At 32.3% G+C, this 17,972-nt stretch overlaps 1 protein-coding gene across 10 annotated transcripts in view; it reads right to left on the minus strand.

The window, feature by feature from the left end:
- LOC116433576 (cytotoxic granule associated RNA binding protein TIA1) overlaps nt 1–17,972 on the minus strand; it is a 715,860-nt gene that overhangs the window by 23,306 nt on the left and 674,582 nt on the right. For all 10 annotated transcript variants that reach the window (XM_076374164.1, XM_031991797.2, XM_076374169.1 and 7 more), the window contains one exon: nt 3,030–3,210. In XM_076374164.1, coding sequence (XP_076230279.1) covers nt 3,030–3,210 — 181 coding nt within the window. The remainder of the gene's footprint in view (nt 1–3,029; nt 3,211–17,972) is intronic.

A 17,972-nucleotide genomic window follows, 5' to 3' on the forward strand; every position in this document is an offset into this window, starting at 1 on the left:
ACGCTTCCAAACCGACATTTGGCAACGGGAAGTGGCTTAAATTGGGGCTTTGTGGACTTTTATAAGACGAAGTTAAATATTATTAATTGCATGTACATTTGTTATTGTGCAATAACACCCCAAGAACATTATTTTTCCTTGGTTGCCAATTTTTTCTTTTCTAATTGAAATTTGAAATATTGCTTTTGGATTCTTCAAATTCTATGAATATTTATTGCGATTTTCTTTATTAATATCGTTTAGCTTTTTAATCATGAAAATTACAAGAAAATATGCTATATTGTATTGTGAGATTGTATATAAATGTAGATCGATCTCAAAAATAATGTAAAGAAAAGTTGTAGATATTGTTCTAGATATATGGAATTTATGACAATTCCGTCTCGATAAAGTTTCTCTGATAGTCAATATACAAAGCAGATGGCATACAGATATATTTTAGATTTTTACATGTAGTAGACCACGAGAATGTCTTACAGTATTTTAATTAATAGTTAGAATTTAATTGATAAATGTAAAAGAAGAAAATTGATTAATTTTTGAAATCAATACTTCTTATGCGAACATTCTGTTGTATACTGTCTCCGTATACGCGAAAATTCAAATAGATACTTGTGTGTGCTCGTGTGAATAGTCTGGTGGATTCTCTCTCTGTATTAGAAAATCCGATACAATGGATTTTGACACGCCCGCATGGATTTCAACCAGTACGTGGGTCATGCATGAATTTGCCTATGGTTCTTTACGAAGTGTCACAGAATCCTATAGTAGCGCCTAGTGTCCTCGAATTTTCCACAATTTCTGTGAAGTAAATTTTTAGTCCCCTCTGATTTTTTATGATTCCTGTAGAACAGTACTGCGTAAAATTTTATTTGGATAACGAATAAAACATAAGAATAACGAAAAGGACTAACGAATTATTTGAACAAAATAGTAAGAACTTAAATAAGAATTTATTGCAATAAATTATTATCATATTCTTACATATACACATACTATTATGTCATTTTTTTGCTATTAACTTTTGTGACTCATTTATTTTCAATGCGGAAGGTACAAACTTATTTTTTGGTAAACATATTAGTACACGTAAAATCTGAAGCAATAGTTTCAACTTGATTTTATCTAAAACAATTTATCCTTATAAAATATGATAATAAATAATTATAATATAGTTTAAAGATGTTATTTTTTAAATAAAATATTTATTATCATTTTACTATAATTCTAGATATTAACATCGAATATTATACAAAGCATTCATATTTCTTCCATAAAAACTTAAAAATTCCTTTCATTCAACACAAAATTTTAAATCTTCAAACGACACTATAAATAAAAATTGAAAAATCATATGTTTCAGACTACAAACTTAAAAAGTCTTAACCTATGAACCTGATTAAATATATTCCATAGTCTACATCTCATTTCATTCTAAATACAATCTTTTCAATATTAAGAAAATACAGCACCTCAAAATACCGTGGGTTAATTAGATTAATTAGACTAATTTGTAGCGGACAAATTCATGTATGAACAGCGTGGCAGTAATCGCGTTATATATATTCCTATTAGCGGTGAGACACCCAGTACCTATGTACCAATTAGATTGAATAATCTCGAAAGTTTCGCTGCGTTAGAAAAAGTCCAGTGATTATAAGTATGAAGAATTAATTTTTTGAAACTCGACCGTATACGAGGGGGGGGGGGGTAACTTTTTCTATTGGTCAACTTGACTTTCCGTTTTTCTTGTTTTTTCCCGGCTGGTGATCCTTCCGGTACCACCATACTCTTCAACTCCGCGTTCACCTCTGGGATTTCTCGTCACAGTGACATCCCGAAGAGATATTATACGTGACGTATATCACCGCGACATTTCAACAACAACGTGGAACAGTCTTGGGGGACACCAAAGATCGAGAGATCGACGTGGCACAGACCGCCGCGCGTACCAAACTTTTGAAATTAATAAGTTTCAGAAGAAGCGTGCGTCTTACTTGAGTGTACATTTGACAGGTGAGCAATCCGCTGGAATAATTGCTGAACTTTTGAAGATGTTTGCTTGGGCAAAATTATTTACTTTGGAATTCACCTTTGAAAAGTTTCCGTTTCATTATCGTGGGTTAAATGCAATAAACGTTCACCTCGTATTATATTGTTCTCGATAATTGTGGATTTGGTCGAATCGTTGATTCTAAAATCAAAAATTGCTTGCGGTGAAATTGATTTATCTTGAGGAAAGGGGTTTCCTAAACGAAAGTTGTGACGAAGGTTGTATTTGTAACCTTGTAACTTTCTGATAGTGGAATTTTCACAATATTTTCATTGTACAATATTTTCATTTATCCAAAAAATGAATTAGAATATTATTATATTTTCTTATCATCTTAGTGTCAACTATTTTTAATATTATAATTTTTCTATAGAATTAATTTCTTATTACATATCATCGACAATGTGTTTTTGGTTCATTGAGTTGATATTATTTGAATACTTTAAGTTTCATCAGCAATAAGGTAATATAAAACAGCTAAAACTGAAATTGAAATTTGCAGTTTGAATATATTTCACTACTGTGTTCAATAAAGTGTGAACCATTAAGTTAACAGTCTACAACAACAAATTTTTCGAAGTCACTGAAGATCGCGCAAACAACATTTTCTGTTCAATTTTCGATGTCACTGCGAAGCAACGTTATGTTTATTCTTGGACCTTTCAGACGCTTCACTTATGTGTCAACACATCGTAATGGCACCGAAAAGTAGACAGATAACTTTGTTTGTACGACCTTCACTGACTTTGACTTTTGCGACTTTAGAAAATAAGAGGTCGTTCCAGATATTTGTCAACATCAGCTGTAATTCCTTTTCAGATTTCAAAACCGTGGACTTATATTACGCTGTAATATAGATGTCTTTTATTTAAATATTAATTAATATTTGTTTGTAACATTGAGGTATTGAAAAATAAATTTTTATCCGTACGTGGATGTGTATCTAAAAATAAGAATATCAATATAAATGACTTACCTGATGAAAGCGTAACCCTTGTCCTTAAATACACGTATCTCTTGGATGGATCCAAAAGGTGAGAAAGTCTTTTGCATCAGTTCTTCTGTCAGACCATTAGTTAGTCCACCACAGTATACCGTGCAATTTGTTGGACTACTCTGATTGTATACTTCGTCGAAAGTCAGCGGCTTTGCATTCGCTGCAAATACAAAATAGAAAACATTAATAACGAGTTATATCTTCCAATATGTAATGAATTATATTTCTGTAATACGAAAAAATGTCCATAATAAAGTATTTCTAGATTATTGATTATTTCGGTTAAAATCTTCATTAATATAGTTATTACAATACATTTCCCGTTTGATATTTTAATTATAAAATCCCATAGGCTCCCAAATAAATGAATTATGTAGATAGTAATTTGAATATCTATTATTTGTCATTCTCGCAAATTATAATATTTTCTTATTGTTAAAAAAAATTAATTTTCGTTTAGAAAGCTTATAAAATAGCAGCTAAATGCCTGCGTTTGGATAAAGCTTCATATAATTTAAAATTATGTTATACGGGACGTGTAACTTTCTAAAAAAACCAATATGAACAAGCGTGTTATATTCCGAGAGGTAAAAAAGCACGATTCTATTTACATAATTATCGGAAAACTTAATTTTGATTACAAATATTATTAATTGGTATTCATAGCTGTAATGTTATCTATAAATTATGGTTAAAAGCAATGCGAATTTATTGTCATGTTTGGTAGTCATTATTGTTAGTTACTATTTTTGAAAATAGTGATCTCAATTTAGGAAAATAGTGCATTTATATATTATGGCAAGATTTATTGTACATTTATTTATTTTAAACGATATACTGATTATATTGAATGTCTTTAAAGTATTAAAAAAAGTAATTTCATTTAAACTGCATGACATTAATAAATTTATCATAATCATATTTTACTTATTTACACATACAGTAAATGTAATAAAGTTTAAGTTAATAAAGTGTAATTTTACTTTAAGTAAGTTAATTATAGGATTTAAATTCATTTACGAAACTACAAGCACTCTAGTCAGTTCAATTACGAAGTTTTAAAAATGTTCAGATTTAATTTTTGCTTGCCATAATTATTACTTAAGGAATGCATGAGTAATACTTTAGTATAAGTAGTTCGGTGAACCAGTCAAAATCCTTGAACAACTTTATTTTAGCACAGCGAACTCTTACTTTGGTCATTAATAATCTTCACCTGACGCACATAAGAAACTATTCAACCTAAGCAATACATTAACAATGCGTGAATAGCTGCAGTACTTCAGCAAAGTAGTAAACTCAATTAAAATTTATCAAAAGTTTAATATAAATTCCAAGCTTCGTGCGTCCTCAAGATTTATCACTATAAAATAAAGATTTTAGTATGATCACTTGTTATAAAAAATTATTATGTCAACAAAGAATTAGTTAAAAAATATAAGGTCATTATTAAATATTTATTTGTGTTTAACTGAAACAGGTAAGAAATATAAATGTTTAATGTTACAAGGGAGATAGTTAAATCTCATTGAAAGTTTTAGAACTACTGTAACTGTATACTGACTGTATTTAGTAATTAAAGTAAATACATTGATAAGTAGAGTAGGTCTGACATATTACGTCAATTATTTTGTGTGATTAACATCAGTTAGTTCAATTGCGGAATAATTGATGTTTCAAACTCAGAAGTGTTCACCCTTTAGTCATTTATAACATTACTATAGTAAAATACGTATTTAAAATATTTTACAATTTTGTAACTACTAAATGATATCGTCAGACAAATTATTATTTACAATAGTGAATTGCGCCAGCAAATATAATAAATAACGTGAATTTTTAATAAAACGTGACAAATAATAAATAATATTCAATTTTAACGACTATTAAAATTGAAATTTTCGCATGCATTTGTCAGAGTAGCGATCAAATTTAATTCACAAATTCAATATTTAATATCTTCAAACAGATCTACTGAAATTTAAAAAAAGGTTAAAAAAAGGTACTGGTAATTTGATCAAACTATTACTACTAAAACTAAGTATACATGCAGTAAAATTTATCCAATTGATACCGTCGTCGAAAATTATCCAACTCTGAGTATTTCAATTATTAAACCAACTGGCAATATATTTCCTAATTTAATTTGCGTAATCAAGTACACAAGAAGACTGACTGTCACACATTCCTAATAATAATCTAATAACATAACTATAAACACAATTTCTGTTCCTGCAATCAATAATACTTATTCCCAAGAAAAAACAGTTTTCAAAAACTAAAAATACTCATCCTTCGAGTAGCATGTATCTTTCAAACTCAGTTGCCTAAAAACGAGATTATAAAAACGATTTCATATTAACAAATATATTCAGAAACAAGATTACTTATTCCTACCCAAGCATGGTTGCAATCGAAACCAAGACAAACGAAACGATCCATAGCAACAGGTAACCCTCAGAAGCCCTTGACTGCTAAAAGTGCCCTCCGATGAAAACTGTACACACGCATCGCTCATTATATTCGATTGCTGCCTGAAACGGATCTCAGGTAGCGTATATCGAAAAATTAGTATTCAAGGTTTAACCATGTATAAAACTCTCGCCGGCCCGACGGCACCAGGCATTTCCGAAAAAATCGAGGCAGGTGCATGGAAAACGCATTTTCGCGAGTATATTTAGTCGTTTTAAAGCAATAGATTTCCTCGCCACGTCCTCCGTTCTCCTCCCTTTTCCGTCTTAGCCTCTGCCGATACCGGGAAAGGGGTCAGGTTTGACGACGCGGAACTCGGGTGCAGCAAGCTAGCTGTTCGAGATATCGAACGGCAATGCCAAAGAGGTTGAACCCCCGTCAGCCAAGTTTACGATCGCACGGGGGCTTAGCCTATACTAAGGTAGCGAGCCACGGGTGTAAACGCGACCGGTAAACCACGGCCTGTAATTGCCTCGTTCGAGGATAGAAGGTTCTCAGGACGTCGGGAACGTCCCGTTAAGAACTTACCAGGGGGGACGTTCTCTTCGTTTCTGATAGCTCGGCATTATCTCTTTATTGCCCTCTGAACGTTATTCTTAGTATTCTCGGAATGTCGTTCTACCCGTGCGTTATCGGTTCGCTTTAAAAAATTTTCTTCCCGCTAAAACGCTTACGTAGCTACTATAATATTGATTTTTCTCTCGTGTTCAGGAAATTATTGTTTTCTTTTTACGAGCCGTCACTACCCCCACCACGTCCACCGTCAACACTCTCCTCTCGCACCATCCCCTGCTTTGCCACCCCTCACTTGGTTTCCGCGATCGATTCGAGTGAACAGTGAATGTCAAAGTGTCGCTTAATTTAGGGACACTGGAAGTTAAGGGATGATTCCCTTTCTCGTTGCTCGAGCCGCCGCGGAACAGGGGATTCTTTGCTTGAGGGTGTAAGTCGACGCGGATCATGGTTTATTCTTCGATTTAGAAATACTAGTACTGTTCAAGAGAGTTGTTCGTGTCATAGAGTTATCTCTTTGTAATGATTGTTGGAGAAGATTTTGTATGTAACTTATTTTCTGCTGAAGTTTGAAAAATGTTTTAGATATTCATTTGATAGACAGATGGCGCTAGTTTATATTGTACAGGGAGTGATTTTAAACGTATTTGAAATTTATTGTAAACTGTTTGTTATGTAAGGAAATATTACAGTCTTTTGTTATTTTGAGTTTTTGTAGAGATGTGAATATCAGCATGAGCTTTTAAAATGTACTGTGTAATATTTGACCCCACAGTTTGAAAGTATGAAATACTGAAAATGAATTTTGTGACACGTATTTAAAGGGATGTAAATTATTTAATTAAAAAATTTCAGATATCATGGAATTTTGTTATTTTTGGTTTAGAAGTACAGACTGTATCAGTTCCTATAAATTGTTCTAACATTTCGCTACAATTACTGCTGATTAAATTATATAATGCTACTGTCCACAATGTAAAAATAATAAAAGACTTCAACGATATTAATTGGGGCACCCTCACAACGGAGATACAAGCTGTTATTTGAACTCAATCTAAAGCTATCTCTTTCTAACATTTTAGTTGTACAACTGACTCATTAAAAGTCTTTGGTTAGTGAGCAATGAACTGGAATATGAGCAGGTTTCACTTTAACAGTGAATCACTACAAGGTATACACCATTATCAATGTGTCACTCGATCCTCTAATGAAGCTAATTGCAATGTCAGTAGAACGTCAGGATAATTTTTTCAAAAGGGCATAGCCCGAACCTGAAAGCCTCAAGAATGAAGAGGACGAACAGAAATAAACTTCGTAGAATTCTATGTCTATGAGGGAAACAAGCAAGTGAAACAGTACATCGTTAAATATTTCGCCATCAATAGGATACACACGGTCTGCAGGGTTTTCAAAATTCATTAATGAAAACACTGTATCTTTAGTTTGAACAGATATTTCTAAAATAAACTAGTAATGAGATGTTTCATGAATAAAATTGGAAATCTGAAAGGAGAAAAATAACTTTTCTATTAATATCAAACATCATATGCATATTGAAATAAAGTTTGATTACTTTGTATTTTTAATATTAATGAATATGGATCTTTGTTTTCTACAGCATTGTTTCTGTTACAAATAATTTAATTTTAATCTTAGTAGAACCGAAGCCTGATATTTTTCCAAGCTTGTTATGCGTCGAACTAGTTGAATATCGAATTAAAGTTTAAGAGGGGTTATATCACGTATACTTGGCTGAAAAATTGAGGGGTTACTATAGATCCATACTATCAGAAAGCTATCATTCTGGGAGGACTCCGTGAATGAAAATCAGCTTTAAAGAATAGATCTCAAAAATGAGATTGGCTCGTTACTGGGGCTTCCTTCGGCAGAAAACGTAATGATATACAATAAAAAATTTTATTGGCGCTTATTCATACAGATATTTTATAGACCTGTGACTGATTCGTGATTGTTTATTACTTCAAGATCGGAGAGTGGTCATTCATATGCAAATATATAAACATTAATACGGTTTGGAGTTTGGGCGTATCTGATAACAGTATGCTGTCAAATATTGATTACTCTTAGGGAATTTTTAATTTTTAACTAATTACCATTGTTAGAATTTATATATTTTTAACCGTGAAATTATTATTGCAACTTTTAACATAATCATTTTCCACGTAATTTCCTCGTTGTTATTATTTTTCAATATTTAATCAGTAATTTCTAACCAAGCTTATCAAATAAAGGTAAATTTGAAAATTCTCTTTAGATGTAAAATTAAACTTTATTTCATTATGGGGTTGAGAAAAGGTCTTCTACTTTTTACGGAAATTCGACCATTCATATTCTTACTTTATGGAGCATGCCATCAATCTAATGTTATTACAGATTAAAATTATATAGTTTCAGCAATAATTCCTGCAAATCGAAACATTTCTGAAAACGGAAATGAATGTCCGAAATAGGAAAATTTCCAAGAATAGACGGAAGACAATTTGTTGATATTCCCAAACAGTTACGTCCGCTTTAAATTTTACGGTAGCCACAAAGCTACCTAGACTGTTGTCTTCAAAATATTCGAACTCGGTAGATTTTTCCATGGAATTTACTTCCCAATGTTCCAAGACTGTTTCAATGAAAATGCGTAAAAGGGAAAAGCAGATTTCCCAAAACCTGTGATCAGTTACGCGGCCTGGAAGGAAATCTATGTAGGCCTACTCTTATAGAGCCCTGAGATTCGTGTCGCCCGTGTCGCGGCAAAGGTGATTTATGGGTGGTGGCTCGGACGTACTTCGCATGAAGCTGCTATCACGGGAAGAGCCGGCAGCGCTACACTCGGCTCATTAGGTAGCTGATTACATGAACGCGGTCGAAACGAACTTCTATACACTCAATCAATGGTGGGTCCGCTCTCAATGCCCGGTGAAACTTTATTCTTATCTGGCCGGGAACAACTTGCCGATCAGGTAACTAGATTTATCGCATGGATCTAAGAACTTTTTACTCCGGTGAATCCTTGATAACCCGCCGTGCCGCCGTCTTCGGTGTACCCGGACGAGATGAAAGATCAACAGCAACTTCGCCGGGTAAACTCGAAATTTTCGTTTGACCGCGAATGGTACCGGGATGGTGGCGTAGCCCGTCACAGTTTCGAGGTCAAACAGAAGGGGAGGAATGCCGAAGTGAACGAAAGAAATGGGAGAAGAAAGGAGAACGGGGGGAAAAGGGTGGAAAACACCTGAACGAGGAAGAAGATAGGGGATGAGGAGGGAAAAAAAAGGGATGAGACAACGTTGTTGGACTTTCGCAATATCTTCTCTCGCTCTCTGTCTTGCTCCCGGGCAGGAAGTTTCCACTTTTTTCCATTTTATGGCGAAGGGAATCTCTAGTGGTCGACGATGGAACTCGAATGTACGTTTCTCGTACCCCCTTAAATAACGTAGATACTTGAAGTTTCGTTGGCACTAGATACCCCCGCAGCGCGCCAATATTCCCCTCGAGTAAATTCATGCTAGCAACCTCTAAGTGGACATCGACTGGTCCCTTTGTCTTCTTTCTTCCCGTAGCACGGCGCGCCGCGCGCGCGCGCGTCCAGGGATATTTGAATAATTAGTTCTCGTGGCTGACTGTGCTGTGCTTATAATTTTCCGTTCGCCCGTTAAAACGTTATATCGACCGGCACACGATGAGGCAAAAAAAAAGTTGCCTCCCTGACTTCCTCATTTTCTCTTTCTGTGTGTCTTCTTCGGTTTCTCGGGGAACTATTTTTCTGCCCGACCGCCGCGCGCCGCGATTGTTGTGCGGTAATTGTTATCCATTTTGCGAAACTAAAGAATCGCTTAAGTCATTGTCCGCGGTAACAACTCTACTTCGCGATGATAATGACGCTTATGGAATCCGATTATTTTAAAACGGGTCCCCGTCTTTGTGACTAGCTTAGGCGAAGTTGAAGCACGGGTTTAAATGGAGACTGTAAGACGTAAATCAATTCCCAGGAGATCCGGTTTCTTGTTACATTCTCTTTACTTTTTCATATTGCGGAATTTTTGGTCTGGTTAAACGTACAGTGGACGTGTGAATGCAGGACTTAATGTGAAATTTTTTGTAACTAGTCCGTGGATCTTTGTGAAAAATGAAAATTCCTTGAAACGAATTGAAGAAACAAGTGTTAAACAGAAATTAATTTTTTCTCTTAAGAATCTTAATCTGTTGTATTTTAATAAGAAGAATATCTGATAAAAAGAATATTTAATTTTAATCTAATCTTAAGTCTATATTTTAATTTAATGTTATTGAATTTGTGTACCTGTTTCTATGCGAAATTACTATCGTGCATGTGGTACAGTAAAAGTCGCGACATATTTCAACAAATACCGACAATATTATGGTTTTTATAAGAAATTAGAAACCAGTCGTTTCATTGTTCAATACTTTTAGTATTAATGTATACAAGGCTTTGTTTTTAATCAATGAGATTTTGATAGTTTCTTCGATTCACACATGTTCTAGCATCAACAATATTTGCAATTGATAGAAACTAGAGTTTTATCGATTCCCTCAGAAACAAAGCCTCATATGAAAACATCATTTCACTATTTATATTTCACTTACATCTATCTGAGAAACATCGTACATCCGAGTGTATTATAACTATGACATCATTGTTTGTATTTATATGTGACTCGCACTCACACGCATATTCACGCAACTGCTGTTTTTTATTATTTTTTTAATCATTTATTATTCTGTTACTTACGAAAAAAGTTATTATTATGTTAGTCGTTGAAATTTGTCAATTTATTGATTAAGAACTGTTGATTAAGAAATAAAGAAATAATTTCTTGCGTGTAGTACCATGAATCGGTTTACTTCCAATTCTTAAGAATATTTTCAGTTCAATAATCCGTAATGTTCGCTCAAGCGGATGTAACACTTTGTGTAACTTAAAACGAGACGTATTTCCTGTGGATTCCAAAAGTCTGTTTCACATTATTTCACATTATTTAGCAATGGTTACGACGGTGCTTTACAATTACTGGAAGTTTGAAATTTACGACTTGGCACAAATAAACTCAATGCATAGACAGAATTGGACGCGCAACGACTTCGATTAACGTGAAGACTGCGGGAAGTTTAAAACAAGTTCGAATTGCATTCAGACAGCAAAGATTAGTAACAAGAAGTAGGTATATACTTTTACTACGATAGGTCCTCTACATAGTTTAATTATATACTGAAACAGATACAATACAGATTGGTTACTATTTTTACTGCAGGAGGAAATTTCACGTCGATTCTTCTTGAAACTGCATTTCTTAACACTAGAACAACTACACTCATCAAGTTGACTGGTTTCAGTTTTATTTCACATATTTAGTTGATTCGCAATTATTGATATTTTAAAAGCATCAAACACCTGCAATGATTTGAAAAACAAACAGTTCCACTTCAATACTATATGAAGAAACCGAAGAAAACTGTTGTTAGAATTTTTATAAAGATTACATATTAATCATGTTAAATATTTGGCTGTTCTATCGTTAATTAACACAATTCCAAGAATAAACTCTATTTATTTGAAATTTCGGATAAAATTTGAAAACTGAAAATATTTAAGACGTAGTGGGTTATGTTTAAAGACTGAATACTTTATAATAAACGTAATATTTATTTAATTAAAGGTATTTTGTCCGTAAAGATGTATTAGGTAATATAGAAATATTATTCTAAATTAGAAGAATACTTTACTTATTCCGATAAGTCGTCCCGAGGCAATTATATATTCTTCTCCGACGTTGGCCGTGGTACTTCCCGGCTTTTGACATCATTCCAATTCACTACACATCACTAAACTATCTATGTTAATAAGAGTCTAAAATTGAATATCACCAAAAAAACCGAGTAAAATTCAGTGAACGTATCGTGTTACGCAAAACGTGGAAAATATGTTAATAGTGCAAAGAAATTCCTCTTGAATTTATGCCCTCCGTAAGTCGGTTTAGAAAAATGCTCGTGTCCATACACATCCGGTGTCTATACAACGCCGAACCTGACGCTCGCGTGTTTGATACGTTGTCCTTAATACTTTCAACAAAAATAAAAGCATGAAATTGCAGCGCGTTGCAGGTGATACGTCACTGTTAGGGTGAGAAATTTACGCAATAACGTGCCTGTAGATAAATGTGCACGTGATATAAAGAAAAATTTGAATACCAATGCAGTTATAATGTGGCACATTGAAAAATGCGAAGTTCCGTCATTTTGACCGGCGGTAATTGGAAGGATTTATTGATGCATATCAGTATTGCTTACAAACTATGTGCTCGGTGAATTTCTCAATATTAACTAAACTGCAGAAAGAAATATTGTGGTGTAAGTATGAAGTTGAAATGATGAGAATGTTGAAAGTGAGGGGAAAAACTATTTATTTTACAATTTCTGTCTCGTTGTCTTCTGTAAATAGTTTTCTTGTGTCCTTTTTATCATCCCTTACGAGCATGTCGCACAATTTAGGCAGCTTAATGACCGGACAAAAGTAAACAGCCAGGTATGTATAGAAACCAGTGTGTATATATACTCTACTATAAAATTTTACGGCGAAAAATTACTTTGAACGTGGTTCCAACGGCGCCGCTAAATACGTTCAACGTAGCGCAAGTGATTCTTGCCGCTTATATATACACGGCGCACGACTAGACCGGCAAGAATTTCTGTGGCGTTATGTATATACATATATACCTACTATGTTCTATCTTATGCACATGACACATGTATACTTGGATGTACAGTGATGAACAAAAGTATTGGCACAGATAAGATACTTCTCTAAAATCTTATACAAATTTGTAGAATATACCATTTTTAATATAATTTTCGTATAGAATAGAATTCAAAATTGAAGTTTAATTATATCATTATGTATTATTGTTAAGCAACTATGCAATATCGAATTGAATACTCTGCTTCTAACTCTATTTGTTTTATTACGTATTTTTAACTGCGGTACATTGAATGTACTAAATTTTCTTTTGCGCTCGAATTAGTATTTTGTTGTATAATTTATGTTTCCTCTTTTTGGATCATTTGACTTATTATGCAATTACAACAAATAAATAGTAAACCTTCTTTTTCAAATGTAGTAATTGTACAAACATTGTAAACAATTACATTAAAATTTTACAGAAACATTAAATTTCTAAGTATGCTAATACTTATTTTTCATTGAAAACTATATGTACATTTTGTTATCCATTGATATTATTTTATTATCTTTATTACATAGCATTTTAACGATCAGAAATTGTGGTACATTTATATTTCAGACACGGAAGTTGTACTTAACAACGTAATTAGACTAAGAATTGTATATACTACAGATGGAAAAAGATTTTAGAGGAATATTTAAATTGTGACAATATTACGTTTATCACTTTATATAAAAGACGATTAAATAATATTTCGAAATCGAAACAGTATTTTTAATCAAGAACGAAACTCATTTTCTTTGAGGATTATTAATCACATACTGAAAAACTTCTGCACTCAAACCGATGTTCAATAGCGTTTGAAGAAAGGCTTTCTTAGAGTATGGATAATTTCAGCATGACAGGAAAGAAATGAAAAGGTTGAAAAAGATAACAGCTGTATGTACACGGAGAAAAATAGTAGCAATTAGAGATTACTCAACATGAACGAGTAACAAGTTCGAGTGATATCCGCAGTTACAACTTCCGGTTGGTTTACTTTAATGTTTTACTTACAACACCGGCCAATAGTTGAAGGCTCTAAGGCATCATTGTATTTTCTAAGAAAGAAATTTTAATGTTGAACAAACATTTAATTCAAATATTATTTACATTGTCTTTAAACAGCTTTTCAAGTCACTTTATAAATATCTATGTAATATACTAATAACATAAATAATGTGTTTTCAAATGTATCTGCAAAATATAATAAGTTTGTCATATCAGTAATGTAATTATTGAACAATTATTTTATAATAGTGATGTATTATATTACACTATGAACATTGTTTGTGCTATTGTACAATCGCAAATTCATTCTTCTACGTTCACCTGATATATTTACATCAAGAATTAGTAAAGACCATTACCTAAGGCAAGGAAAATATGTATTATTTTGAATATGAATATTATTATTCACTTTGAATTGTTAGAAATTGGTGTTCGTGACAATGATTCAATAATTAGACAGTAGATTTTATTGAATACCATATGCAAAATCTAATCTCAATGATATAGTATAAGATACTAAACATATTCGTAAACTAATAAAACTTTAATACAGAAAAAGAAAGTCCTGTTTCTGAAAATTAATTCATAATAGTTTGAATTTGCATAAACGTTTGCAGTCTAATATCCAATTTAATATTTCCCATTGAAATTAATCGCAAGACCTGGACCTACACTTTTGACCGGCATTGTAATTAGGTGTCAAGAGGTGCCGATATTTTTCTCCACGCAGTAAACGTATACAAAGTACGAAGAGTGAAAATGGAAAGTTAAGAAAATGTATAATAATTATGATAGTAATAAATACAACAAAGATAAGTAATATAATATATAAGGTATTCCAAAAGTTAGAAGAAGTACAAGTAATGATTATTAAAAAGAGGTAAGAAGTAAGAAAAAAGTACGAAACATATTTTTAATAAAGGGTAAATTAGGTAACGTTCGTATCTAGCTTGCTTTGATTTTGGTTACACTTACACACTCGTCTAAGCTCTCACTCCCTCTCTTTTCTCTCTCTCTCATTTTTCTTTGCTATTGGCCTTAACTCCTGCCGTATCACCCTCCTGCAAAATATCCGTGTTAAAACGACGTACCAAATGACCAAAGTGCAGCAACGGTTCCTATAGAACAAAATTTCTTACTAACTTTCGCCATATATATTTTCTCAGGAATCATTAGTTACGATCATCATGTAATATACGGTCATGAGCTTTGTTTCATCAATTTACGGAATATTTATTGATTTACAGAATTCATTAATGAACAAAAACAGAGTGTCCCAAATTTATAAGACTATTTGGAATATAGATATTTTTCACAAAAGTATAAATCGCAAAATCCTTCAACATGTTATAAATTGAAGCTCCGATTCCCAGGTATTACGGATTAAACGTGCTATTTGATTGCTAGTAAATTAAAAGTCCCGTCATACAACAAAATTTCGTTGCAAAATACATGTAACACAAACATAGTAAAAAGATACTTTAAAGTGAATGATCATGTAGAATTTTAGGTTATTTACTGTTAAAAACAATGTTTATATAGTGATTAAATTAGATACTTCTAACATACTTAGATCAATAGTAATATTAATAATCACAAAAAAGATTTGTCTTTACTACAATTACAACTTAATTTGTAATAATTTTAACGCCATTTAATTGAATCATTTCTAGTTGGAGTTATCATAGTTGTAAAAGAAGTATGTAATAATATTTTCCATTTTACCGACACAAAACCTGTAACGTTCTGAAGCTACCTTTTCTCGTAACTACAATTTTCTTGGCAATTTTCTCGAAAGGCCTATTGATGGTCCAGGATATGACCGGTTTATGATGTCCAGGTATCAGGGATCGAAAGGTGAACATCCTTCAGTTTGGTGAGCTGCCCAGAACACCGACTATTCGACAATTCCACGTTGATGAGATCCTATGGTCAAGGTTTCATTGAAATAAAGCCTCCAGCTAGCCAGCCAATGGATGTGATGGATAATTTATTGTCTAGAATAGGTCTATGCTATGGTATTCAGGTGCCAGGGATCGAAAAATGGAAAAGTGAGGATCGTTCAGTCTGGAGAACCGCCAGAGATTCGGAAAAACGGTAACCTAGCGCTAATGGGATCCTAAACTTAAGATCTCAAATGAAAAGTCCGAAATTGATTGCTTTTTAGCAGCACACCATTTCCAATTGTTAATATTTTGGGAACGAGCGACGAACTAGCAACATGTTGAAGGACTTTTTGATTTGTATTTGTATAAAGATGATGTATGTTCCAGGTAATTTATTAGTTTAGGGACTCCCTGTATATTTGGATGTTAAACATAAATTTAATTCCAATTTATATTAAAAATATAAAAAGCGAAATTTGGTATCGCTACCGTTAGATGATGAATGAAATGGGAAATAGATTGTTGTGTAATAAATAGTACTAATAGAGTAGCATTAATTGCATGTGTTAAATATAAATAAAAATATCAGACGGACTTCCTTTATATTTAAACTGGTTTTGAGAAAATTAAATTTGATATTCTTCATCCAAGTAACATGTTTGTTTATTACCTAACACTTCTACTTGTAACAAACTAGTAAGATCGTACCAAATTTAATTTTCTGGGAAATAATTGTTTGTAAGAAAAATATGTTGCGGATTTATGTTGGAAATATGGACAAATTGAAAGTATAATTGTCAGAATTATAATAAAAGTCTGTGTAATTGTAATTTATCTATATTTTGTGCATTATAAGGTTCCCGAATACACTTTTGCAGTATTTCCAGGAATTACATAATCTTATGTATTATTTAATTATTGAAAAGGTAAAATACAATTCACAGTCCCTCGTTAAACTAGTTTTTAATCGATTTATACTTTCATATAGCCAAAGTATCTTAAACTGAAATTTTTAAAGACTTTGTAAATTTTATTTTAATATTTTTAAACATCTTTCGTAGATTATTATTTAATCAAAACTGCAGAATACATTAACTACAGCGGAAGTCGTAAGAATAAAATTTAATGAAGAAATACTTTCAGTAGAGAAACGTATAATCTTGATGAGATAATAAGTTTACTTCATTTTCCGAAGTTTCAGTGTAAGTATTTCGCACTAAAAAGTATGATAATCTCCTTTCAGAAGGAATTAAGTCATTATAAAATTTAGTGTTTCAGCTTCCACAGTAATTTTCTCTTTCTTTATCATTTTGAATGTCATTTTGTTACCAGCATTTTATTTGGAACATTCCAAGTTGTAAGATTGTAAAAATATGAACAATGTTTAAGATTAAAAAGAAATTACACGTGTAAAAGTAATTATCAATTAATGTGTAAAATATTTCTCTATTAATTTCTAAATATAACTGAAGATTATTAATCAAATAACTTAGTATCGCTTAGAATAAATTAAAAAAGTTGTCGATGATGATAATCGAGTGTAAAGTTATGTTACGATAGAGTCCTTGAAGAGTGGGGGCAATGATACAATCGATTACGAGTTTCTTTCTACAAATGCGCAATATTAAACGATCTATGCTTTTGAATGGATGCCTTTTTTCTTATTATTATCTCTCCCGCTTACAATTGTGACTGTACCTAGTACATCCTTATGCTGTTCAAGCACTAACGACAATTTAATGGATTTTCTCATAATGACAAAAAACTAAGTATTTCCGGACCGGTTCTCCCTATCTCTTTAGATTATACTATAAATAGTAGGATATACTTTTTTTTATAGATAATATGGCTACGTTCTACCGTACGATGAGTATAAATTTAAAATAACTCTCACAAAGTATTCAACTACTTAAGTATATGTAAAGTACCGTATAAAGATGACAAAGTTTTCTTTTACAGAATACTTCTCATTCACACATGATCTGAAATTTCGAATTTTCTAACATTACCGAATGACTTCTTTAGGCAAAAAAATCTACTTTATCACCGATATTACCAAAAAATTATTTTACATACCTCAATTGAAGCAATAAGAAATATTACATTAAACCTAATCTACTTTATCGCCAGTATTACCAGAAAATTAATTTACACACCTCAATTGAAAGAATAAATAATATTACATTAAACCAACTTAACGATGCCATTCGATTAATAAAACCAACTCTTCGACTCGCCCAATATTTCAAGCAGTGCAACTTTCATTAACAAAACGTCACACGTCCCCATTG

The sequence above is a fragment of the Nomia melanderi genome, chromosome 2 (assembly GCF_051020985.1).
Source record: "Nomia melanderi isolate GNS246 chromosome 2, iyNomMela1, whole genome shotgun sequence".
Classification (NCBI taxonomy): Eukaryota; Metazoa; Arthropoda; class Insecta; order Hymenoptera; family Halictidae; genus Nomia; species Nomia melanderi.